General features: G+C 40.3%; 1 protein-coding gene across 4 annotated transcripts in view; it reads right to left on the reverse strand.

The window, feature by feature from the left end:
* rims2b (regulating synaptic membrane exocytosis 2b) overlaps positions 1 to 26,511 on the reverse strand; it is a 217,071-nt gene that overhangs the window by 14,765 nt on the left and 175,795 nt on the right. For 2 of the 4 annotated variants that reach the window (XM_051670284.1, XM_051670285.1), the window contains 4 exons: positions 25,951 to 25,973; positions 24,652 to 24,794; positions 23,904 to 24,062; positions 20,533 to 20,720 (listed from right to left, as the gene is read on the reverse strand). In XM_051670284.1, coding sequence (XP_051526244.1) covers positions 20,533 to 20,720; positions 23,904 to 24,062; positions 24,652 to 24,794; positions 25,951 to 25,973 — 513 coding nt within the window. Of the gene's footprint in view, positions 1 to 20,532; positions 20,721 to 23,585; positions 23,626 to 23,903; positions 24,063 to 24,651; positions 24,795 to 25,950; positions 25,974 to 26,511 lie in introns of those variants that run through there. The other 2 variants (XM_051670286.1, XM_051670289.1) reach the window with 2 other exon arrangements.

Genomic DNA, 26,511 nt, shown 5'->3' on the forward strand with positions numbered 1-26,511 from the left:
TTGCACAGCTAGCGCTCCTTTCCAGTTAAATCGGAAAGCAAAATGCAAACAGATGTGTCCCCGCTCATAACACATCAACTAGATGCACTCTTCGTTTATTAAAATAAAAAATTATATAGAGCAGATTAGAACCTAGAACTCCTTGTACTGGAGCCGAAAACTTTACTACAAGACCAATCAGCCATTCTACCTAAAATTTACTAATCTATCCACTGACAAACAAAATCCTGACATTTCCAGATGTACAGACCAAATTGTCAAATTTATTATGTGAAATATTTATTGGAGCTCTTAAATCAAGACTGACTGTTTTAAAAACAGTAAACGATTATTTGACATTATCTGCCCATAACCTAATTAATATTCATAAGTTTCACAACTTTGTGACGTACAGGAAATCTCATTACAAGAATTTAATATGTTATACATTACACTACTTTTTTTTTTACTAAAAAGTAATTAAATTACAGTAACTAATTACTTTGGATTACACCCAACACTGGTCACAATAATCTTTGATAGTACAACATAACTATTCATAACTCTTTTCAATTCAAAGAAACGTTAGCATTTTAAAATTAATGTAAATTGAATGTAATTTTACAGTGTGGGACATTAACAGATAACTGAAGCATATATAACTTGTAAAAGTGTGGCAGAGGGCACTTTAAAATAAATATTGGTAAAGTGTTGAAATATCTGTGATTGGTATCGGCCTCAAATTTCCTGATCGATGCACAGCTACAGGGCAGCTGCCTGTAATTCTCTCTCTCTCGAACTGCCGCCTCCGGTCGCCTTTATCCCTCTCGGGCTTGATCAGCCTGATTAGGGGCCGGGTGTGCAGCATCACAGCCCGGCCCCACCCTCCACCCTGCCACAATGGGAAATGTGGTTTTGTTGCAAACGCTTGTTGCTGCATTAACTAGCTAAATAAGTCTTATTTTCTGGAAAGCATTATCGTTATTCTTCATTAATAGTACAAAAAATGCAAACAATCTAAACTGCACAGTCAAAATCCTCAAGTAAAACTGAATTATTAACAAAAACATTGCTTCCGCCATGATTCTTAAATCAAATCGCAATGTCGGGGCTCAAAGAAAATCACGAGTTTCCCACTCGTAATTACGAGTTTGTGGTGTCGTTCATGTGTGTTCAACTCATAAAAATTATAATTTGACAGGACTTGAATGCACCAATAGTGCAAAAGAAAGATAAAGGGGAGAGGGGTGAAAAAAACACCAAATGTAAATTTGCTAAGAAGGGATCTCATCTCTCTGAAGAAAAACAGTGTGAGCCATTAACAGCACGCCTCAATTACTTGATCAAACCTAATGGTGCTGAAACCCATAAAGAAGATATGCTGTTACATTACAGCTGGCCAATGAACCAATCATAAATGACACTGGACACTAGCAATAGACTGGTCAAAAATTCTGTATTTTCTGTATTTAAATCATTCAAATGTATTATAAAATAATGTTTCCCATTTTTGTGGTGTTGTGTCATTTTTATGGTTATCATATCATTAGGTGCTGCTAAAAGTGACATTTGCTCATCAACAGCATCCCATACTGACGTACACAGTCAGTTTATCCTCCCCCAGACGTGTCTGTTTGTGAAAATAAGAGGAATGGCAGGGAGTATTTTTAGAAGAATATGACTGATCCAGCAGGAAATAGAATGGAGAACATCTTTAAATTCAAGTGGAGCACTGGAAGTAAAATGTATCTTTTAAGTATGAAAACATGTTGATCAGTGCAGGCCAGTGTATGAGTGAATCATTACCACACCTACTGCACCAGTTCTCACACTACAGAAATATCCGAGAGTTTATTTTAAGAGTTGTATGTTGTGGATCCTGGTGGACAAATGACAATGATCCACAGTAATACGAGATAAATCGTCAAGTTACAGTGTAAAGGCCAACAAATTACAGGAGAAGTTTTGAAGAAATGTAGTTCCAAATTAACTCTAGTAGTGACAACCAGGGATGCACCGATCCAATACCTGGATTGGTATCGGCTCCTATACTGACATTTTTAAACAGATTGGGTATTGGTCCGACGAGCCCAATCCAAATGCGATACTGTGTGTGTTAGTCATGTTAGTTACTGTCAAGCTCAAAAAATGACATAATAGAACCATTAAAACACAATTAAAGTAGTTAATATGACTCGTGCATTTTATTCAAAGCCACTTGAAGATGTGCGAAAGCTCTGTGAATCACAAAAGGCTGTGTTTTATAAGTAAATATAAAATGCACGCACTGCTCCAGCACATTATTGAATGGCGCTGCTCTGTTTACACACACACCCACGGCTATTTTTAGCCTTCACAGCGGTGCGCAATATTTGAGCGCTACTCACAAACAACATCTCAAATGTAGATGCTCAATAGTTCGGAGGTGCATTTTTACCAGAATTTGAATAAGAAGCGAATTAAACTACTGTGAACTTTCCTACAAACAGACACATACAGGACTTCCTGAGGAGTTTAGAATGTCAAAATAAAAGCATGAGGGTAGAGCCCTGCGTGGGACTGTTTTCTTAGTCTCGCTACCGCCCGCTCCCGCTGAATTTCTGATCATTACCGTCCGCTCCCGCAATGTGTGTGTTCCACTCCCGCCCGCACCTGCAACGTGTGTATCCACTCCCGCCCGCACCCGCAAACATTCTGTCACAGCTTGTAGAGATAGTGAAGAATTTACACAAATGTTAGGGCTATGCTAAACGTTCAGAATAACAGACATTGCGTTCAGTTAAACGGACCATAAAATAAAGCAGCTAAAGTAAAGCACCACATATGACAAATAACTTGGGCTATTTTTTATTAGCCTAATAAAACTCTCTCAGCTTTTGATAGGCTACAAAACATCACAACTGTTAGGCTGCAGCGGACCCTACAAAAACATTATATTCAAAATATGCACAGGAAGAAGTGTTCCCTATCTGTCACTCACTCAACGTTGTGTCGATGTAGTGACACTAGGGGTCACTCTTGGGAGCCCAAACACCTCTGCTTTTTTGAAAAAAGGCCAATGAGAATTGGCAAGTGGAATTTGCATGCCACTCCCCCGGACATACGGGTATAAAAGGAGCTGGTATGCAACCACTCATTCAGATTTTCTCTTCGGAGCCGAGCGGTTCTATTCATTGAAGCTGAATTCATCCGCGAAGTTCATTCACCTCATCTGCTGAATTCTACAACACATTTCAGCGGCTTCTCCCCCTCTGCACCTGTGGAGTGCAGAGAATGCCCCTGGGCGCTTCGGCAGAAACAACTAAAAGAGTATATTCTAAGAAAAAAGAGTATATTTTCTTTCTAAAAGAGCGGCACACACGGAATGTCTTTTTAAAGATGCCTTACCGTCTGTGTGTTATTCCTGGTTGTGGTCGATATCTCTCCGCTTCTGACGGCCATGATCGCTGTCTTACGTGTCTGGGCGCTGCCCATGCGGAGACATTATTCGTGGATGGGTCTTGTCCTCACTGCGAGAACATGACCATGGTAACGTTGCAGTTGCGGCTTGCATTCGTAAGAAAGCAAACCACCCCAGCGGCTCCCTGCCTCGGTCCTTCTACCTACGGGTATGAGGCCGTGCCGGTTAGCACTGGGGCCGATTTGGGGAACTCAAAGGGACCACCTCCGCCAGGTATCCCCCCACGGATCTCCCATTCCCCAGCACACTCGCTTGCTCCGGTCGGGCGCTCGGACGAGATCGCTCAGGGTGAGTTTGACATCTCGTTCAGAGCCCGGGAAGAAGACGAGTTATTGAGCGCAACGGGCACACAGCCGCCGGCTCCTGGACTGGCCCACGGCTGCTTTGGCACATCAACTGCCTAGAGATGTTGGCAGTACTGCTCGTCCTGCGGAGGTTTCGGCCATTGATCCAGGGCAAGCATGTGTTGGTCCGGACGGACAACACAGCATCGGTAGCGTACATCAACCATCAAGGCGGTCTACACTCCCATTTCATGTCACAACTCGCCCGCCGTCTCCTCCTCTGGAGTCAACAGTGCCTCAAGTCACTACGAGCCACTCACATCCCGGGCGACCTCAACACCGCAGCAGACGCGCTGTCACATCAGGTTACCCTCAGGGGAGAGTGGAGACTCCACCCTCAGGTGGTCCAGCTGATTTGGAGTCGATTCGGTCGAGCACAGGTAGACCTGTTTGCTTCCCGGGAATCCTCCCACTGCCCGCTTTGGTTCGCACTGATCGAGGCACCCCACGGTATAGATGCGCTTGCACAAAGCTTGCCCCCTGGACTACGCAAATACGCATTTCCCCCAGTGAGCCTACTTGCTCAGACCCTGTGCAAGGTCAGGGAGTACGAGGAGCAGATCATCCTTGTAGCACCCTACTGGCCCACTCAGACATGGTTCTCGGATCTCACGCTCCTCGCGACAGCCCCCCCCTCCCCCAGTGAATTCCCCTGAGGAAGGACCTTCTTTCTCAGGGACAGGGCACCATCTGGCACCCGCGACCAGACCTCTGGAATCTCGACGTCTGGCCCCTGGACGGGATGCGGAAGACCTAAGTGGCCTACCACCCACGGTGGTAGACATGATCACTAAGGCTAGGGCTCCCTCTACGAGGCGCCTGTATGCCTTGAAGTGGTGTCTGTTCGCTAAGTGGTGTTCTTCCCGACGCGAAGACCCCCAGAGATGCACAATCAGATCAGTGCTTTCCTTCCTGCAGGAGAGGCTGGAGGGGCAGCTGTCCCCCTCCACCCTGAAGGTGTATGTAGCCACTATTTCGGCGCATCACGATGCAGTAGATGGTAAGTATTTGGGGAAGCACGACTTGATCATCAGGTTCCTGAGAGGTTCTAGGAGGTTGAATCCCTCCAGACCGTGCCTTGTCCCCTCATGGGACCTCTCCATAGTCCTTCGGGGTTTACAGGGAGCTCCCTTTGAGCCCTTGGAGTCAGCTGAGCTTAACGCACTCTCTTTGAAGACTGCCCTCCTGACTGCGCTCGCTTCCATCAAAAGGGTAGGGGACCTGCAGGCGTTCTCTGTCAGCGAATCGTGCCTGGAGTTCGGTCCGGGTTACTCTCACGTGATCCTGAGACCCCGACCGGGCTATGTGCCCAAGGTTCCCACGACTCCTTTTAGGGATCAGGTGGTGAAACTGCAAGCGCTGCCCCAGGAGGAGGCAGACCCAGCCTTGGCGTTGCTGTGTCCGGTGCGAGCTTTACACACCTATTTGGATCGCACGCAGAGCCTTAGAAGCTCCGAGCAGCTTTTTGTTTGCTTTGGTGGACAGCGGAAAGGAAGCACTGTCTCCAAACAGAGGATCACCCACTGGGTCATCAACGCCATCACGATGGCATATCAGGCTCAGGACGTGCCACCCCCTGCAGTGTTATGAGCCCACTCCACCAGGAGTGTGGCGGCCTCCTGGGCCCTGGAGGCCGACATCTGCAGAGCAGCGGGCTGGGCAACACCCAACACCTTTGCGAGGTTCTACAATCTCCGGGTTGAGCCGGTCTCATCCCGTGTATTGGCAGGCATGAGCAGGTAAGTTCCGGGACAACTGACCGGGTGTACCACTTGCGCATAGCGCTTTTCCCCTCCCTTGAGGTGAAGAGGTGCGCTCTTGACTTCCAGTCGTGTTCACAGACTGTGATCTCTGGATGACTTTCCTCCTTAGCCCTCTGGCAGCTGAGTTTGCAGAGAAACTCGCTGACCGGCCCAGTACATGTGCTAATGAGCCCCTGTACTGAGGTAGGTGCTCCACATGTGCTGGTTCCCCGAAGGCAACCCCATGTGATATCTTCCGCAAAAATTGTTTCCCTGACGGCAAACTGCATTTTCCTTGGGCAGAGGCCCCTCTGCCCCCGGTTGCCATGCTCTGTAGAAACTCCTCCCCCTTCGGGCAGGACCTACCATGGGACCTCTCCACATGACATACTTCCGACAAGACTCGGTAAGACTATGTGACGTATTCCACTCAAAATACACCCCCCCCCCCCCTTTTTGGGCGGGGTGTGGTCTCCACAGTGTCTTCCCCTAGGGAGGGACACCCCCGACACAGACACTTATGGCTCCCAGTCAGTTAACAAATTCTGCTCTTTTTGGGGAGAAAAGAGAGGGAAAAGAGGCCTCGGCTGGGCTAGCCTGTCCCTATAGTTGGGCAGTCGACTTGTTCCTGATGGACCTTTCGATGCTCATAAGAGCGTTGGGAGAGGTTACGTGATGGCCTGGTGCGCTGGCTATGAGGCACACAGCATTCTGCCCATCACACACCGGCAGTTCACAAAACACAGTTCAGCTAGTTGTGGCGTTTTGTATAGGGACCCCTAGTGTCACTACATCGACACAATGTCGAGTGAGTGACAGATAGGGAACGTCCTGGTTACTTTTGTAACCTCTGTTCCCTGATGCAGGGAATGAGACGTTGTGTCCCTCTTGCCACAACACTGAACTACCCGCTGAAATGGCCGGGATCTGGTCTCGGCTCCTCAGCACAAAACCTGAATGAGTGGTTGCATACCAGCTCCTTTTATACCCGTATGTCCGGGGGAGTGGCATGCAAATTCCATTTGAAAAGCAGAGGTGTTTGGGGCTCCCAAGAGTGAACCCTAGTGTCACTACATCGACACAACGTCTCGTTTCCTCCATCAAGGAACGGAGGTTATGAAAGTAACCAGGATGTTTTATCTTTGAAGGAGAGCTAACTTTGACCCGGGAGAACGGAGCAGGTATGTCATCTCAACTAGGGATGGGCTGATGTGGTGTCAAGAATATCGATCCTCACATAAAAATATTGATTCTGAAGTTTTTTTTTTAACAAGTGATATTATTATTTAGATTACATGAATATTAATGCATTTCATAAGCTTTGTAGTAGAAAAAATAATTATATGAGCAAATTGTTGCATGGCACCGGAACTATTTTTTTTCTTCCTCTCATCTTGACGCACAGAAATGCTAAAATACACCAGCAGTCACAGACAGCGCTCACCCTTTCATTCATAGTGCTCGTTCAAAAAGGGAGCAGTGCTTTCCTGAGGTAATGACAGAAAAACACACCTAGATGTGACACGTATTATAATGAGCTTGTTTGACAATTTTTACAGACTTATTTAAATTCAGAGTTGTTAAAACATTGATAATGATCTTTAATCCTCGTTAATAAATGATTTCCTTATGAAAACTACCCATGGATTTACTGTAGTAATACTGTATTAACCATGACTGTAGTAACCACGACTGTAACCATGTTTTGTTTTGTTTTTTTGGGGTTTTTTTTGGCAGGAACCAAGGTTTTGATACAATTGACCATGGTTTTACTACAGCATTACTGTAGTATCCATGGTAACTTAGTCTTATTCATAGTAACCATATACTAATATCATTGGTTAATTTTGTGGTTTTATATGTGGCTTAAACTAACTAATTTTTAAAGGGTAAACAAAGCAGCCTAATAATTGTCTATTTAGGTCCATAAATATATAAAAAATGTAAGTAATAATAAAGTTACTCATTTTATCCAAAGAATTCTTAAAAATAAAATTTAATAGAGGTATCGGTATTGGTATGCGATATTGGCCTAAAAGTACTTGGTATCGAATTGAAAAGAAAATAAGTGGTATCGCCCATCCCTAGCCAACCCAGGATGCTAGATTTGTGCCCGTTGTATATTAATACTTTTGCACATTTTTGCAACTTACAAAGTCCAATTCTTTTCCATTTTGTCAGTAACAACTGAGAAATGTGTCCAAATGTCAGACTTGCCTTGCTTTGGTTTTGTATAGTAAAAACCCGCTTTAATCTTCTTTTCAACTTCATTTGTTGACTCCATCCTTCTTGTTAGCGCTAGCTAAATCCCAGGACCTGCGGTAAATGTTTTGACCGCCCACTCCCACCCACAGCAAAGTTAAAACCGCCCACTCCTGCGAGATTTGTGTTGGGTCCCGCGGGACCACAATCCCAATGCAGTCCTCTGCGTGAGGGTTTAAAAGTTAAAGGTGTCACGGAGAGACTCACAGAGGCAGAGATATGAACTCCGTAGCAGGGTTTATTGAACAGATGACTGAAACAGTGATGTAAACATTGTGAGTAAATCCAGTTGAACAGAGTAGCAAACAGCAGGTGAGTAAAATCCAGACAGGGTATAGACATGATGAACAGATAACTCACAACAGTCTTATGATACTTGCAGGCAATAATGAAGACACAGGTATGTTTGACATAGTAGAAAGGTCTGGAGTCTCAGAGATACTATCAAATAGAACAGACAAAGAGTGTGTGTGAAAGCGGTGTATATATGCAGTCCTTGATTAGCCACTAATGATATGCAGATGCGTGTAATCAGAACTCAGGGGAGAGTGAGCGATGTGACGGCAGTGAGGAAGAAAGAGAAAGAGAGAGACTGGTGGATCCGTGACAAAAAGTGCACGATTGAGATATATTACTATATAATACTATTATAATATATTATTATTTTTATTATTATCATTTGTTTACAAATTATAATAATATCTAAGTTGGATGGGTTCCAAAAAATAACTGTGTGAATGAAAAGTGAGCTGATATCTTACAACTAAATTGAACAAAAAGAGATCTGAATCCTTTAAAGTCCAGATACAAGTTGAAAATGTTTGGCAAAAAATAAATAAATATATATATATCTATATCTATCTATCTATCTATCTATCTATCTATCTATATATATATATATATATATACACACACACACACACTGGTACTGGAATTACTGTTAATTTTGCTGCTATAATATCCAGTAAACTAATTAACAATACATTTTTTCTTAATAAGCTCTACATTTATATTGAGATAATGTGTAGTTAGAGGTTTGTGTTTCTTTACATATTAAAGAGTACTCACAATTAGTTCCACACAATATTGTAAAGATATTCTAAACTGATTATGCAAAAAAACAACACTGGTATCGGATCGGGATCGGCCGACACTGAGATTTCCGATATCGGAATTGGATCAGAAGAGAAAAAGTGGTATCGGTGCATCCCTAGTGACAACGGGTGTTGTGACAATTTCAGTAACGTTTTCTAAAGAACCAATTCCGGTGTCTGGAGAGATGCATACAGTCCCAGTAAAGTCAGCCATATCATGGTTGTCATCATTGTGCTGCATCTCCTACAACCTAACTTTCAGAATCGCTCTGCAAAATGGAGAATTATGTAGTGCAAATTGCATTCATCACAAACTTTTTGGGGATGTTTGAGCCATTATCTGATTTGCATGATTCCTTCAGTAAATCAGGTGCTAAAACAAATGCCATTCATTCTTAGTAAAGAAACAGTAAGACAAGTTTGTTGTACATCAAATGCTACCTAACAAGTCCAAGAGTAAAGCTCTTCAAAACCCAACAGTCTTTCCTCAACAGAACACAACAGGGAATCTCTGAATATATTTATCCTCTTGCAAGACTCAATTGATTTCAATCTAGTCTAACTAAAAGGGAGGCTTTGACCAGCATGTCTGATCCTAGACCAATGATTTCACAGTATGACCATGTGGAGCGTCCGGTTCAATCCATCCCAACCCAGCAGGTCTTTATGAGACAGAGAGGGGTGTGAGGCATGATTTAACCAGCGGAGACCCCTGATTCCCACCTTTAAACTGCAGAGATGGACATGCACTTCCTGAAAGCTAGTGCATTTCACTGCTTTGCACATTTAAGTGTGTAAGTTGCTGTGTGTGTTTGAATGGGCCACTCGGTGGGTCACAATATCCACCATTAAAAAAAAAAAGAGTGCTTTCGATTCCGTTACTGATGTGTTGACTGTACATATATGAGCTGTAAACTGTTATCAATGTACTTTTGTGAACATTTGGATGTGTAAAATAAGATTATTGTTAAAACTGTTAGAGCATCTGTTTGTGTGAATTACAAGCATATCCACCTAATAAACAGACATGGCTGTGTGCACAGGATAATTTAATTTTTAGAGGTGATGGCTGTGCGTTTATGAGCTATAAACTGTTATCGTGGTAATTTGGTGACAATGTGGCTGTCTGTTTCATAAAAAATGTAGCTGTTTGTGTGTCTTATGATGAATTACAACCACATAAAAAAATCTAATAATGGCTATGTGGATAATCCCATTTGATGCGTTGACTGTGCATACTGAATATGAGCTGTAAAAATTTTATCATGGTACTTTGGTGACTGAGCACTTTTTTAGGAACACTTTGGTCCTAATAAAGTCCTCGACATGGTCTTCTGCTGTTGTAGCCCATCTGCCTCAAGGTTCAGTGTGTTGTGCATTCTGAGATGCTATTCTGCTCACTACAATTGTACAGAGTGGTTATCTGAGTTACCGTAGACTTTCTGACAGCTCGAACCAGTCTGGCCATTCTCCGTTGACCTCTCTCATCAACAAGGCATTTCCGTCCGTTCTTTGTTTTTGGCACCATTCTGAGTAAACTCTAGAGACTGTTGTGCATGAAAATCCCAGGAGATCAGCAGTTACAGAAATACTCAAACCAGCCCATCTGGCACCAACAATCATGCCACAGTCGAAATCACTGAAATCACATTTTTTCCCCATTCTGATGGTTGATGTGAACATTAACTGAAGCTGCTAACCCGTATCCGCATGATTTGATGCACTGCACTGCTGTCACACGATTGGCTGATTATATAATTGCATGAATATGTAGGTGTACAGGTGTTCCTAATAAAGTGTAAGTGAGTGTATGTGTATAAGATAAACTTATCATGTGTTTGAAAAGACAAACAGGGTTTAATTTTTTTGTTAGTCGTAACATGAGTTGAAAGATTGAATATAACTTTGCTCAGACACAGTTAGTAAGCGATGCTAAGTGGTATGGTTATACTTTCAAAAAAGTGTGAAATTTGCATATTTTGAACATGTATTCACAGTGCTGCCAGCTTTTCTACTACGCTTCCATTTCAAGTGCATTCCTGTTAACAAAACCGCAGCATTGTTGAATTCTTGATTGTGATTGGTTGACAGACAAGGCTTTTAGAATGGCAAATTAAAATTCAAAATTCTAATATTATTCTAATATAAAATAAAAATGTACTGTGGTGAACAATTGGACCAGATGACATTCCATGAGCCAGTTTATGGCAGAGCCCCTCCCTAACTGTCAACGGAAAGAAGAGTGGCTCCATTTTGATTGGATCGTGGCAGGACCAACACAAACAAATGCCAAGTACAACCATCAGATAAGCTGCTAGGACAACTACCAGATACTTCAGAAAGTAAGGCCCTGGACTTCTCATTGGTCCATGAGTGGTTTCTTAGCAACCTCTCAAACCCCCCATCCTAAGGTTTGCCCCAAGACCAGTGTTGAGATAAAGACCATAAATATTCTTCAAGACCTCTCGAAGCAGCATTAACTTACTATGTGGCAAAAGCTGAAACAAAGAAGCCACAAACACACACACTTTCATTCATAACATGGACACCAACTGCAACACATCCACTCCATGTTTGTTCACAGAACTGTTTATGTAAACTGCAGTTGTTCAATTAGCACAATAGTTTACACAAACTGAACTATGGTGGTATAAATGAATGCATGCGTAATATGTAACCTTTCAATATCATGTTTGGTCTCTATATCTTCAGAAAAATGCCAAGAGTATTTTTTAAGAGGTTTGGAAAGGGAACAATACATAGATAAAACTTTAAAGACATTGTTCTTACTATGTACTTGTGATGAGGAGGAGGGTGAGGCCAGGCCATGAGTGCGCATGCCTGGCCCCCAATCGGGCTAATCAGCCGAGGAGAGGGATAAAGATGAGCCGGGTGCGGCAGTTCAAGAGAGATAGAGCCACACGGCAGCTGCGTGTGGCTCTCTCTATCTTGAACTGCCACATCCAAACCATCCAAACCATCCAACATGCTAAGTCTCTGCATCATTGAGAGAGAGAATAACAGATCACCCAACATTCTCAGTGTCCATCCGAGAGACAGTAGAAGACTGACCAAGTACCAAGTTTTACTACAAGAGACTATTGCAACGGCAAGTTTGGAATCCCTATACCAGGGAGAAAACTACAGCAACAAGGTTTAGCTCTGGCGAGCAAACCTTCTCTTCAAGTTCTGTGCATCTGCATGTTCCAGATGATGAATCTTGAACCAACATAAGGGCTGTATATCTGTGTGTTCCAGATTGCAAGAACCCTCTCGGTGCTACCAGGAGATCAGCATTCCTCAGCTCCTTTGTGTCCATGGCTGTTAAAACGGAATCCAGCTCCTTACCCACTGTAATGTGGCCCTGAGCCCAGTGGAAGACATTGCCATCACTGAACTCATTGATCGATCAAGGAGAATGTAAATATCATTACTAAACCTCTTTCCAGAGACCTTAGGCATTAGTGTATACTATCAGTTTATGATTTTCTAATGTTCTATAGATTGCATAACCTGTGTATCAAATGTCTAGCAAATAATCTTTGCGTTACTTGTTTAATTAGGAATAAGGTTTTCACCTTATTAATTAACAGAGAAACAACAATTTATCTTTCATAAGATAATAGTCATATGTTGCCATTGCTACATCTAGTTCAACCGCTTACATCTTTCCATCCTATGCATTTTATGTACCTTTTCATTTATTTTATCTTTTTGCATATTAGTAAAATTTTTTAGGTTATGTTAGTTATTCTTGTTTATCTTTTTGTAAATAAAACTCATATTATTACAACTGTGTTCCTTGTGTTGATGATACAGAAGAGCTCTAAAGGGTTAGGCTGCTCTCGAATCCTTCAGATTATTCAGATGACCAGCTCCCTCCAATTTACATATTTTAAACTTATTGAATGGTCCATTTGGATCATATTTTTATAATGTTAAGGTGAAACTCCTCAGCTGGTGCCCCAAGTATGGAGGGAGGGGCCATCTGATATTAATAATCACAAACACATACACCTTAAGTGAAGTGTGATCAAAAGTCTTGTGTGAGGCCCAGTTCATTTCAGTTGGTGCCAGGATGATTTTCACTACATTACAATCGAATTCAAAAACTGTGCATTCGAATTTTAGATGTGTGCCAAGCACTGACGATGACTCAAGGGGCGGTCACCCTACACTTTGCGCTCATTCACTCCCATTAAAATTCATCCAAATGTGGGAGACCGAAAACGCAACCTCATGCAAAGAAATTTCGTACAACGCTGCGTACCAAAGTTCAAGATTGGTGAACTCTGAACTATGAATTCATTTAATGAGAGAACGCACGATCAATAGAAGATCAAAACGTCATATGCTGACCTCTAGGCTCAATACAAAGAATACATATTTCAAAGCTGCGTGTTTTATTGTTGCAGGAAAGTGAGCAGACAATATATTTTAAAATTTTTAATATAATGTTATTTGTAATTAGTGAGGTATTATTTTAATTACACCAGAAATTCTCCCACGTGACATCATATCCTGGTCCCTTGCGTTTGTACGAAAAATGTTTGCGTGCTCAAAGCCTAGTGTGATCGCCCCTTTAGGTGGAGGTCTTTGGTTGTTGCATCTTGCTCTTTGATCTGCATCTCACAGCACAAGGGTCCGTTCACACAGAACTGTTTTGTGTCTATGTAGACATGTGCTCGATGGACATCTTTGACAGCAGCACCACATCCAGCTGTTATTTTCAGCAGTGATACATGCCATTGCAGCGGTGAGGTACAGTCTGAGCCACAAATGCCCCTTCACAACTTGCCCCCAAGTTCAACAGAATACCACTATTACCTACAACTGCATGGCTGTGAAGTAGTTCCAGATTTGTAAACCACATTACAGTTACATATTCCTTCACCACTTTTTTTTCTGAACTAATAACAGTTGCAGATACGTAATCTTTGGCATAAAGAAGTAGTTCTACAAAAAAACCAAAAAAACCAAAAGAAAATTATGATGTAAACCTAAAACCTAACCTTGATTACCGATAAACACATCATATAGACATGTAATTATATTATATAGACAGGTGTAATGGCTGCATTCCCACTTCAGGTGTGCATTCATTTTCAGTTATTCAGTAATCCAGAGTCAATCATTACTATTATTCAATCAATATTATTATTATCATTAGAGTTCTTTCCTTGTTTGTTTATACACAATGAGAGACAAGTCGAAATCGAAAAGGCTAGATCTAATAACTAAGCCAATATACATAAACTTTCATTAAAATGTTCTTGTACTGTAATCAGTGCTGTGTAATAACAGATTACATGGAATCTGGATTACGTAATCAAATTACAAAATGTTTGTTGTAATCCGATCACATTACATTTTAAAATGTTAGTAATCAGATTACAGTCATTTTTGTATGGATTACATGATTACATATTAATCAGGCAATGGCAGTAAATTGATTATAATTTATTGATTCCCCTAATTCTTTTTTTTTTTTTACATTTGTAAATCAGCCTACTGCTGATAAATGTTTGGTAAGACTTCAAGTGTCTTCAGAAGAGAGGGGGAGGGATGTGGAATTGCACACACAGACCTGATACTAGCCAGGTGGCTATAATTACACTGAAGATGAGTGGTCTCACTCAGCATTTGACCACTGGATTTACAAAAATCATTTCACCTTTAAGGAGACATAGGGCAAAAATATTACTGTACAACATCAACTCTTCCTTCCAAAACTTAAAGGGATAGTTAACCCAAAACTGAAATTATCTCATCATTTACTCACCCTCATGCCATCCATTATGTATAGCTTTCATTCTTCTGCAGAAAACAAATTAAGATTTTTAGAAGAATATTTCAGCTCTGTGGGTCCATACAATGCAAGTGAATGGGTGCCAAAATTTTGACGCTCCAAAAAGAACGTAAAGGCAGCATGAAAGTAATCCATACAACTCCAGTGGTTAAATCCATATCTTCAGAAGTGATAATGAGAGGTGTGTGTGTAAGTCCATTTTTGCTAGAAATTCTTCTCCCTGCCCAGTAGGGGGCATTGGCATGAAGAATGAGAATCACCAAAAACAAAAGAAGAAGAATGTGAAAGTGAAAGTTAGTGGAGATTGACTGAGCAGGAAGGAGAATTTATAGTAAAAAAAATTTTGATCTGTTGCCAGAACATTGCTACGCGGTTGCTAATGTGTGTGGAGTGGTGTCTAGCATGTTGCTATGTGGTTGCTTGGGAGTTGTGGGTGGTTGCTATGTGGTTGCTAGGGTGCTGTGGGTGTTGCTAGGTGACTGCTAGGGTGTTGTAGGTGATTTCCAAAACGTTGCTACGCAGCTTCTAAGGTGTGTAGAGTGGTGTTTAATGTGTTGCTATGTGGTTACTAGAGTGTTCTGAGCTGTTGCTAGGTGACTGCTAGGGTGTTGTAGGTGATTGCCAAAACATTGCTATGCAGTTTCTAATGTGTGTAGAGTGGTGTTTAATCTGTTGCTATGTGGTTATTAGGGTGTTGTGGGCTGTTGCTAGGTGATTGCTTGGGTGTTGTGGGTGGTTGTGAGAACGTTGCTAAGCAGTTTCTAAGGTGTGTGGAGGGGTATCTTGCATAATTATATATTATGATAATTTTCACATGCAAATGAGCTTTGCAGCAAAGTTGCATCAAATTGTCCATTGTTGCCGAAGGTTTGCCGGAGGTTCACCATTACCGGCGAAGAGTTGCGAACTTCTGGCAAACATTTGCGGTGAATCAAAAGCTCATTTGCATTTGAAAATAACGAGTGGCAAATTTGCGTCAATTTGTAAATGTGATTTCCAAAACATTACTACACAGTTTCTAAGGTGTGCAGAGTGGTGTATGTGTTACTATGTGGTTACTAGAGTGTTGTGAACTGTTGCTAGGTGATTGCTAGGGTGTTCTGGGTGGTTGCAAGAACGTTGCTACACATTTGCTAAGGTGTGCCGAGTGTAGTTTAATGTGTTGCATTGTAGTTGCTAGGGTATTGTGAGCGGTTGCTAGGTGATTGCTAGGATGTTGTGGGTGGTTGCCAGAACATCACTACATAGTTACTAAGATGTGTGGACTGATGTTAGCATGTGCTATGCAGTTGCTAGGGTGTTGTGAGCAATAACTAGATTAGGGCTAGGGTGTTGTCGGTGGTTGCCAGAACATTGCTTCAGAGTTGCTAAGGTGTTTAGAGTGGAGTTTTGTGTTGCTATGTGGTTACTAGGGTGTTGCGAAAGGGTTGCTAGGTGACTGCTAGGATGTTGTGAGTGATTGGTTCTTACTGGACAAAGTAAAAAGAGCCCACCCATATGATTTTCTGGTCCCTTATGGATACTCTGGGAGTCTTTTTAACCCAGCAGGTAAAAATCATAAGTCTGATTGCAGAAGTTGAGCTAGAAGTTGTCTGTACCACAAACAGTACCACAAACCAAAGTTTTGTTGGTTTATAACTTAACAGAGTCCAAGATGGTTTATCCTCCATAAGAGTAGCTGCTGTGTCATAGTCTGAATATTAACATGTGCAGACCTTGAACTGGCCAGACACCTTTTATTTCAACAATAACAAACACTCTGTGACCTAGAAAAACATTTACAACTCCTCCACATCAGTCTAAAGCACATGTGAGAGGTTCAGCTTTGAAAAGCCATTGTGCTAATAAATGCCGTATTTAAATCACAACACACTAACAGACTAAACCACACTGCCAGAAATAGAAGAATCACATAGTATACAATTGGTCTGTTTTTACTGGTTGAATCGATGCATATTGATTGAATGACTTCAATTTACATCTGAAACTGAATGTTCCACTCTTGAAAATAGTAGTATTCAAAACAAGCTCTTCACATTATCTCTTATTTAGGTCACTGGCAAAACGTTTTATCAATCATAAAGCCTCATTCGTTGTAAATAAATGCATGGCGAAAATATACAAGTGTAATGTGGAACGTGAACTACAGAAAAACTAAACCTCAAAAAAGGTAAACAGACTTGCAAGTCCATGTGAGTGCATATAGTCTGAAGATCATTGTCAGCTTTTACCAAGATACTATCATCAAGTGCAAAAGAATATAAAAAGTGGATTAAATGCCCATTTATGAACTGAAAGCCTCTGAAGGACCATTACTGAAATGTTGAGTAACTTTGAGTTATACACAAAACCATTGTCCATGCTCATATACAAGGACAGATTATGGACAGGGCCTGACATCTCTAATAGTCGTGCAAGCTATTAGTTGTTAACCAACAGCCAAATGAACTATTATGGTATTATTTTAACAAACTAACATTCAGGTCCGGCTTGGCTCTGGTATGGAATGCCCACTTTTATGATCCAATCACGATCCATTCCCACTAGGGTTGGGTAATGAAACAGTTTTCCCAATTCAATTCTGATTCACTATCTCTCAAGTTGATTCCATTCAGATTCAATTCCAATTCATTTGGGTATATTTCAGTTATAATGTCCATTTTGCTAACATATGAAAGAAAATCTCTCTCATCTAATACTATTAATTGTAAAGGGGACCATTTAACTTGGTACATTACGAAAATATAAATTGTACACATTTTATTTTAGCTTTCATTTTTCATATTGCCCATTATATTGTATATACACTGTACATCTACTTATTCATGTGATTATCTAATCAGCGAATCATGTGGCAACAGTGTAATGCATAAAATCATGCAGATACCAGTCAGGAGTTCAATTAATGTTCACATCAACCATCAGAATGGGGAAAAAATTTAAAAAATGAGCAGCAGTTCTGCGGACGGAAACGTCTGTTGATGAGAGAGGTCAACAGATGATGGCCACACTGAAAGGCTACGGTAACTCAGATAACCACTCTGTACAATTGTAGTGAGCAGAACAGCATCTCAGAATGCACAACACGTCGAACCTTGAGGCGAATCGGTTACAACAGCAGAAGATCATGTTGGGTTCCACTTCTGTCAGCCAAGAACAGAAAACGGAGGCTGCAGTGGGCCTAACATTTGTGTACCTCAGCAGAAATCCAGATTCATCAGACCAGGCTATGTTTTTCCAGTCTTTAACTGTCCAGTTTTGGTGAGCCTGTGACCACTGCATCCTCAGTTTCCTGTTCTTGGCTGACAGAAGTGGAACCCAACATGGTCTTCTGCTGTTGTAGCCCATCCTCCTCAGGGTTCGACGTGTTGTGCATTCTGAGATGCTATTTTGCTCACTACAATTGTACAGAGGGGTTATCTGAGTTACAGTAGCTGTTTTAATTATACAATATATACTGTATTGCAGCATGGGCTTATCTATCAGTGGGCCAGGCTTCATGTGAGACTGAGAGAATATAAGAAACATGAACTGAGTTTTTATGGCATTAAAAAAAAAATTGCCGGCCACCAAAGCTAATTCAATTACATTCATCTCAAGTTTGGTGCTTCATAAGCACTTAATATGCTTCTCATCTGACACGTGCATCTGGAGCACATGCACTTGTTAGTTCAGCAGGCTTCCTGATATACATGAGAGTTCAGTACGGGATCACTCACGCTACTCAATCATTTTTGACTTAGGAAAAAACCCTGAAAAATCATCTCCACAGAATGGGACGACTCCCAAACAAGTCAAGAAAATGAAGAGGAGCTTGTTATTAAAACAGGTGTGACATCTGTGATGTAGGTTCACAAAAGACAACACAGAGCAGAATAATGTAACCTACAAACTGTGTTGCATAACGATAATCATTCGTAATACAAGCAATCTGTTTTACCTCCTCAAATGAAGCACACCAAACAATATTGTGGATGCCAAAAGATGCACTTTTGATAAAAGCGATTCCTAAATGAATAAATGTAATGTAAATGTATTAATTCGGTCATATGTATTTTTTAATAAATATGAACACCAAGTGCTTACATAATTTTGGATGTTTTCTGCAAGTGTTTATTTTCATTTGATTTTTTTGGTTGGTACTTATGTATATTTTTCTTTGTTGCACTGCTTTGGGAAGATGTTGAGTTTCTTGAGGAAAGTTTATAATAATAATAATAATAATATTGGTCAACAACATATCAGACTGAAATGTGGCATAATGTGAAATTTTGCATTATGGCAAGAATGATTTAAATCCAAGTTGAGTGTTGTAGTTTTATTTTTTTACTTGGACTGTTGTCAAGTTCCAAATAAAGAGAAAATTATATAAGTATTTGGAAGTATATAATTCACTGACTGGATTATCCAAAAATAGGCAGTACAATATGGTTATTTCATATATTAAAAATGTTCCAAAAAAATTTACTATATCGTGATATATATCGTTATCGTGATATAAAATTACTCATATTGTGATATAAGATTTTGGTCATATCGCCCACCTCTAGAAAGCGGATAACCACAGTCTACCGGCAGATTAACATTGTGTAGGATGAGAGTTTAAGTTAAAACATTTTTTTTATCTTTCGCAGTGTGTGCCGCACACAGTCCTGCATGAAAATGCGACTGAATTCTCGTGAATGAGCTTGACAATCGGAGGCGTCTCCGTGTAGCTGCCGATTGCCTCTTTCCCTATCCCAAAATGAATACCACATCCTGTGTTACCACCTTCACATGCTACTAATAGACAGTTTTTCATTCTATGACCCTGATGAGCCTGCTCGATTAAAACCTGGATCGTATCTGCCTGCACGTGACATTTCATCTGTAATTACTAGTTTCAGATTTCAGATGCATCGTAATCGTTAGGTAGAGAATCGTAATTGAATCGCTGTCAGAGCGAATCATCCCACCCCTAATATACTGTATATATACAGTATATATATACTGTATATTTATATATTGAGCGCACATTAATGAGAGTGGAGTCAAACCTCATCCGTGCTATGTGTGATTCGAATTAAATGTAAATTTTTTTGTTGTTTTTGAAGAATAACTGACAGTAAAGAACAGATAAGACATTATTTAATGACAAATGGATGGTGTGAATCTCGTCTTTGGACACACAGAACGAGTTAAACCAAACTTTTACTCTAAACACAGTAAAAGGTTCTCTGTGCTGAACTTCGTCACTATACTACTCAATCACTGGTGGGTAACATCTGTAAATCTACCGGCCAGTGGATAATCATAGACATTTTTAGTTGCATATCGTAAAATTTGATCACATATGCGATTTAAAAATAAATCTTAGGATTTTAAGAATATATATCGGGATTGTTCAAATGAAGATTGGATTTATCAGAAAATCTATATTTTTACCCTAGCCCTAAGCCCCACCGTACATTTTTAGCCCGTTTCACGTTACGGAAGTACTGTATCATGGGTTGCGAGTGCCTCTTGAAGTTGAATTTGGGTTGCAATAAAAAAGTAATTAAAAGAAAACATAATTTTTCTTAAATTGTGAAAATGGGTTGTGTTAGAGGTGGGAGATGTGGGCGGGCAGGGCAGGCAAAAGGGGGGTCTCCAAAGAAGCTGGCACCGCAGGGCCATGTCGGACCACAATCCATCCTTGCTTTAATATAACTGTTGGAATTTCTTATTCAACACCCAACCACAGTCCTAAACCTGCTTAGATTTGAAAAAAGGACGAGTCCTTTAATTTAAACTGGGTTCAGCAGTAGTATCTCAAAGTAACTCATTGCTTGCTTATGAAACCACAAAGTCACAATGCACTTACCCTCCGGGTCCAGCTGGGATGTACTTTGGCTTTTCTTCCCAAGTCCTACCATTGCCGCCATCTTTGCCCCGAAACTGGACCGCCTCTTCTTGTCATCGTCCTCATCGTCGTTCCGGCCCAGCGAGCACATGTCTCCGCCCACACTGGAGCTCTTGGTGATGTTGGAGCCAGGTGTGGCCGTCTGAGCCCTATGTTTCATTTTAGATGTAAACTCACTGTCAGCCATGTTAGGTAGAGGTGATACAGGATAAAGGAAGGAGAGGAAAGGGACATGAAGACAGTGGAGAGAGGAAGGGACAGGCTTTAGCTACAGGATTTAGAAGCAGGGTCAAAGGTGAAAGACAGTCACAGTGGAATAACATCTACAGGAAACTGTACAGAAAGCCACAGAGCATCAACAGTGACCAGCAGCTATCTGAACCACTCCATATGGTGGTTATTTCTACGGAATAACATACAGAAGCCACTAGGCACAATGTGTAGCAATTGGTCATGTATACTGCCTGTATTGTGGAACAATTTCTTGTTTTTCTCTGTTCAAACTGGAGTGAAAGTGAATTGCAACTTCATTTAGGTTCAAGGGTGTTCACTACAGCTCTCTTATCATTAAACTGTTATGTCTTCTCTTTGAGCTGAGTTATAGAGATTGTATTGCTGTTTCTATTTTAAGTTCACCTGCCACTGCACATGAGCATGAGCATGTGGAGAAAAAAGATTGTTCGAGATTAGAGAGAATCTCTGAGCATTAATTTAATTTTGTTAGATTATTATTATTAGCATGGCTTTTAGAAAGGTCAAGTGTGTGGAGGGAATGTTAAATGAAGTATTCATCCACTGAAATACACGCTTATATAATGACCTACTTTGGTAACATAAGATAAGCTCTTGAGTCAAACTAGCAGAAAATAATGAGCCGGTGACTCATCATACTCAAGCACACTATTCTGAGAGTATGAAATGATGGCTTTAGGCTACTAACATGAGATTTCATCCACTCTGATTTACACAAGATATTACTTTGGCTTTAGTTTTTTAATGAATGGAACGTTTATAGGTGGAAATAATTATTATCTGTGCAGGCAGGTTTCCTTTTACCATACCAAATTACTATCGGAAGAAAATGTATGATTATCTGACATTAAACGCTGTAGCTCTGACAGTACAGAATGACTGACTGGACCCTCTGTTCTAGATCAAATGTACACTGTATTTTTAAAATAGTTATATTTTAAAATATAACTTGGTATAACTTGGAATAACTAAAATATAATAGTATTTTTAATATAGGGACAAATCCTGAATATATAAATATAACTCTGTATATACAGTATGTAGTTGTAAATCTGAATATATTTTTACAGAGACTAAGGCAGTCACAAAGTGAAATTCACCATGGCATGAAGCAGGAATATGTCACATATAGTTATAAATCTGAATATACAATTATTGATCCTGAAAATATTGTTTTAAAGTCTCAATATACAGGTACAGTTGTTAATCGGAATATATAGTTATAAATCTGAATATCTGAATAAATAAATGTAAAATCTGAATATATAGTTGTAAATCTGAATAAATAAATGTAAATCCTGAATATATAGTTATAAATCTGCAAATAATAGTAAATAAAAATGTATAATTATAAATCCTGAAAATATTGTCTCAATAAAGTCTCAATATACAGTTGTACATTTGAATATAGAGTTGTAAATCTGAATATATACTTATAAATAAGTGATTTTAGTTTTAGTTTTTCCAAGCGCTCAGTTAAAGCTTGTCAACTTGACTTCCTTTCCTTTTGCAGAAGTTATGTATCAGACAGCAAATCCAATCAGAAAGTCAATTTTTGCAGCCTGATCTCATGAAAATAATGTGACTGTTGAGACATTTTTGCAGAATGACATTACATGGTTCCTTACATGTTTCACAGCAGTTCCGAGGTGAAATGCCCACTGTGTGGTGCTAAAAGCGAGTTTAATTTTCTCCCAAACAGATAAGGTTTTTAAGGCTAATGTCCTATTGAGCTTTAAATCAACAAAACCTACCTCCCTACCCTAAATCTTAAACCTAAACCTTTAGACTTTATATTGATAGTCAAAACTCTGTCTCGGAGAGACTGCAGACTCTCTGACTCTTCTCTGTTTATATGAACTAGATTCATGCTAATGAACAGAAGCTATACAATGACTACACTGATAAACCATTTACATTTATGCATTTGGCAGACACTTTTATCCAAAGCGACTTACAGTGCCCTGATTACAGGGACAATCCCCCTGGAGCAACCTGGAGTTAAGTGCCTTGCTCAAGGACACAATGGTGGTGACTGTGGGGATTGAACCAACAACCTTCCGCTTATCAGGTCAGTGCTTTAGTCCACTACACCACCTCCATAATGAACTGGAGCCATAAAACCACTGGCAAAGACTACATTTAAAATGTAGGGCGGAAAAATTAATCGAAATTAAATCGAAATCACCATATGACGTAGTATGATTATCAAACTGCAAAGGCTGAGATTAAATAAAATACATAAATAGTCTGCAAATGCTGCTTGATGTGCCAACTGTGTATGCGTAGCTCTGTTGCCTGTAGTGTATTACACATATTCAAAGCACATGTGAGGCTAATGAGCTGAGCGTGTTCAATTTACAGTGCTCTAGATTCACTAATTTCACATTTGTGTAATTCCAAATATGCTTGGCTTATCTAAAGTAATCTAAAGTGACCTCATAACACTTTGGAGTTTTTTTGTGGACAGAAGAGTGGATGAGAGCATTTCTCTTCCTTCATGTCTTCCTTCAGTGTACCAACAAAATGAAAGGTTCTGCCCTGCATAGTTACAATAAAATCCTGCAGTTATAATTAAAGTCTTCAAAGTTATTCCACATGCTGGTTTAGAAAATATTACATGAATATGGTACTGTTTTATAATAATAATAATAATAATAATAATTTCACATGAACTAGCTAGAGGATACTAGGCAATGGACTCTAGCTGGAGGACACTAGCTAGAGGACATAAGTTAAAAGACACCAGCTAGAGGGCACACCTGTTGGGCACACTTGGTGATAGACTCTAGCTGGAGGACACTAGTTGGAGGACACAAAGTAGAGGACATTATTTGGAGGACAACAAAGTGATGGACTTTAGCTGGAGGACACTAGTTGGAGGACACTAGGTGATGGACTCAAGCTGAAGGACACTAGTTGGAGGACACCCAAGTGATGGACTATAGCTGGAGGACACTAGTTGGAGGACACTAGGCGATGAACTTTAGCTGGAGGACACTAGTTGGAAGACACTAGGCGATGGACTCTAGATGGAGGACACTAGCCAGGTTTATGTGATGCTGTTCTCTGTTGCTAACCTCTCAGTTTCCTCCACTACTTCCTCCTCTGGGTTCTCGGCAGCCTCAGTCGCCCCTCCTTCCTGTCCTGCCCCTAGAGCACTTCCTGTCACTGCTTCCAACTGTTCTATCGGAACCACAGTTCCCTCCTCGCTCTGACTGTTAAGGGCCTCCGTACGGCTGAACATACGCAGATATGCCCATGGACAGGCAGACACACAAACACACATAAACCATACCATGACATCATGAAAGAAGGCATGCAGGAGAGAAAAGACGCAGCCATTAGCTCGCCGGACATGCAGACAATGAAAATGAAAGGAAACCATTAGTAAGCAACAAAATAACAGAATGAAAGTATTTAACCTTAGGTGAAAGTTTAAGTAAATAAAAAAATCCAAAAATTAAAGTGATGTATATTCATGTTTATGGTAATTTAGGACGTAAGATCTCGAGACATGAGCTGCTGCCACATTTTTATAGACTTGAGTCTTCAAATAGACATAGACATTCATACATTTTAAGGTATGGCTTAATTGTCCAAATATGTTTTGAGCCCACTATGTGACCATGTGTTGTCATCTCAGCCACTGGAAAACACACTCTAGGCACAGTTAAGAGTTCAGAGGTTTAGTTCACATTGTAAACAGCCTGAGCCAAACCTGAACTCACCAGAAGCACACAGTGATCTTCAGTAAAGTGTGCTCAGAGGGTTTTGCCCATGGCTGAAAATGAATGTATGGGTATCATGGGTTTAGTGTGTGCCTACCTGATCCTGCGGTTGGCTCGCGCTCTTTCTGATTGGACAGACATGTAGCTCGTGCTGCTAAGCCGAGATGCACTCGACATAGCGGACACGTCGCTTACATCACTGTCCGATGACCTCATGGAAAGACTGTCCATTCCACGCTGCTAAAACAAACAAAAAACTATGCAGATTATTACAATAAAATATTGTCTCACAAACCGGCTTCCAAAACGAAGTCACAATAACTAAACTCAAAATATGTATTTCATAATCCCTTTAGATCTTGCGTCAAACAGATTACTTACCGCTATCATAATAGCTTTGTTCCAAAGAATGCTGTCTAAGTAGGCAGCTGACTAAGTTTAGGAACAGAGCTAATAACAAAAGTGCCACAGTCCAGAACATACAAACTGCTCTCAGAAATTACAATAAACCTGACAAGTCTTTCCCAAACAGCTTTTATATAACTTGTGTCATTGCACAAAAGAGGAAACAGGACAAACTTGCAGGTAAGATATGTGACATATGCAAGAATTATGGTATACAGGACCTGCATGCCTTTACCGTGTGAGTACAGCGACTTATATAACGGCAGTGCTTGCATCTCTAGTAAGCAGAACATCAGTCGTGATTGTACATTTCAGCAGCATCTCAAGAAAATGGTCTTGACAGATACTTGATGGTTTATGTAACCACGAAAAACAGCTTGCCAGTACTTTATACAGAGCCTCTGAAGTTATGGCACTTACACAGTGTCCTAACCAAGTGCGAATGGATAAAGCAACAATTATAAATCCTATCTCGTCCTTGTTAATCTGTGTTTTTGTCCAAGCCACCCATGACTATCAACAACATCGTGTAATAAGACATTTTGTTGGCTTCTAAATTTTTCATGCTGTATTTGTAACATACTGTAGGTCCGCCCAAATCAAAATCTCATTGGTCAAAAATTCTGCTCAACATAGATGTATTTTAAACATAAAAGTCAACATGAAGAGAACATTCCATCTTACTGCCAAATATTTCCTCCCTCTTCACTGGTGACAAACACCAAACGTCTGCCTTACCACATGTTCATATAATTGTTCAAAGTATAGCCTAAAATGGTTAACCAACATTAATAAGACTTCTCTCCACAGTATCAGTGCAAATGTATGTAAGCATTCTTCTTCCGAGCAAGCATCATAAAAGCTGTTGTAAAGAAAGCTCCTCTGTTCCACAATATTGAGGATATTACAATTACTACAATGTAGAAGGACTGAAACCATTGGAAAACAAGTAATAAACTCAATAAGAAAACAATAAGAAAAATGCACATACCCTAGATGGATCCTTCAGAGTACCTGTGTGGAAAGACAAGACAGGGTTTAGATGCAGTGAAATCCAGCACACACTGCCATAGATCTTGATAGTGTAAATACTGCTCATTAATACAAATACAGGCCTACATCCAATAAACAATCCTAAGCGACACACACCAGGCGCCTTTCACTGATGTTTACACTGTTGTCGCTTTAATAGTTCTGAAGCAGAATAAAATTATATGATCAGCTTCGTTCAACATCAGGAAATTGTAGCTCAACACTCAGTATTTTGGATGGTTTACAAGAGCTTTCTGAAAAATCCTACCTCAAATTTCTTGTATTCAGTGATGTGTTCACTTTTTTAGGTCAGTGAAATTGTTATTGTTGGATTATATTGTTGGATTATATACTTTTCTTTATAATTCAAAAGAAAAAGAAATACATCCACAAGATGCGATCATCGGGTCCAAGCACATGGGAGGAGACCATGACCAAAGTTGCCAAATTTAAAAGAAAAATTCAGGTGGATGCTGTGGATTGTTTTGGTGGCATATTTCAATTTGCTTGATCACAGTTG

Source organism: Myxocyprinus asiaticus, chromosome 34, assembly GCF_019703515.2.
Source record: "Myxocyprinus asiaticus isolate MX2 ecotype Aquarium Trade chromosome 34, UBuf_Myxa_2, whole genome shotgun sequence".
In the NCBI taxonomy this organism is placed as follows: domain Eukaryota; kingdom Metazoa; phylum Chordata; class Actinopteri; order Cypriniformes; family Catostomidae; genus Myxocyprinus; species Myxocyprinus asiaticus.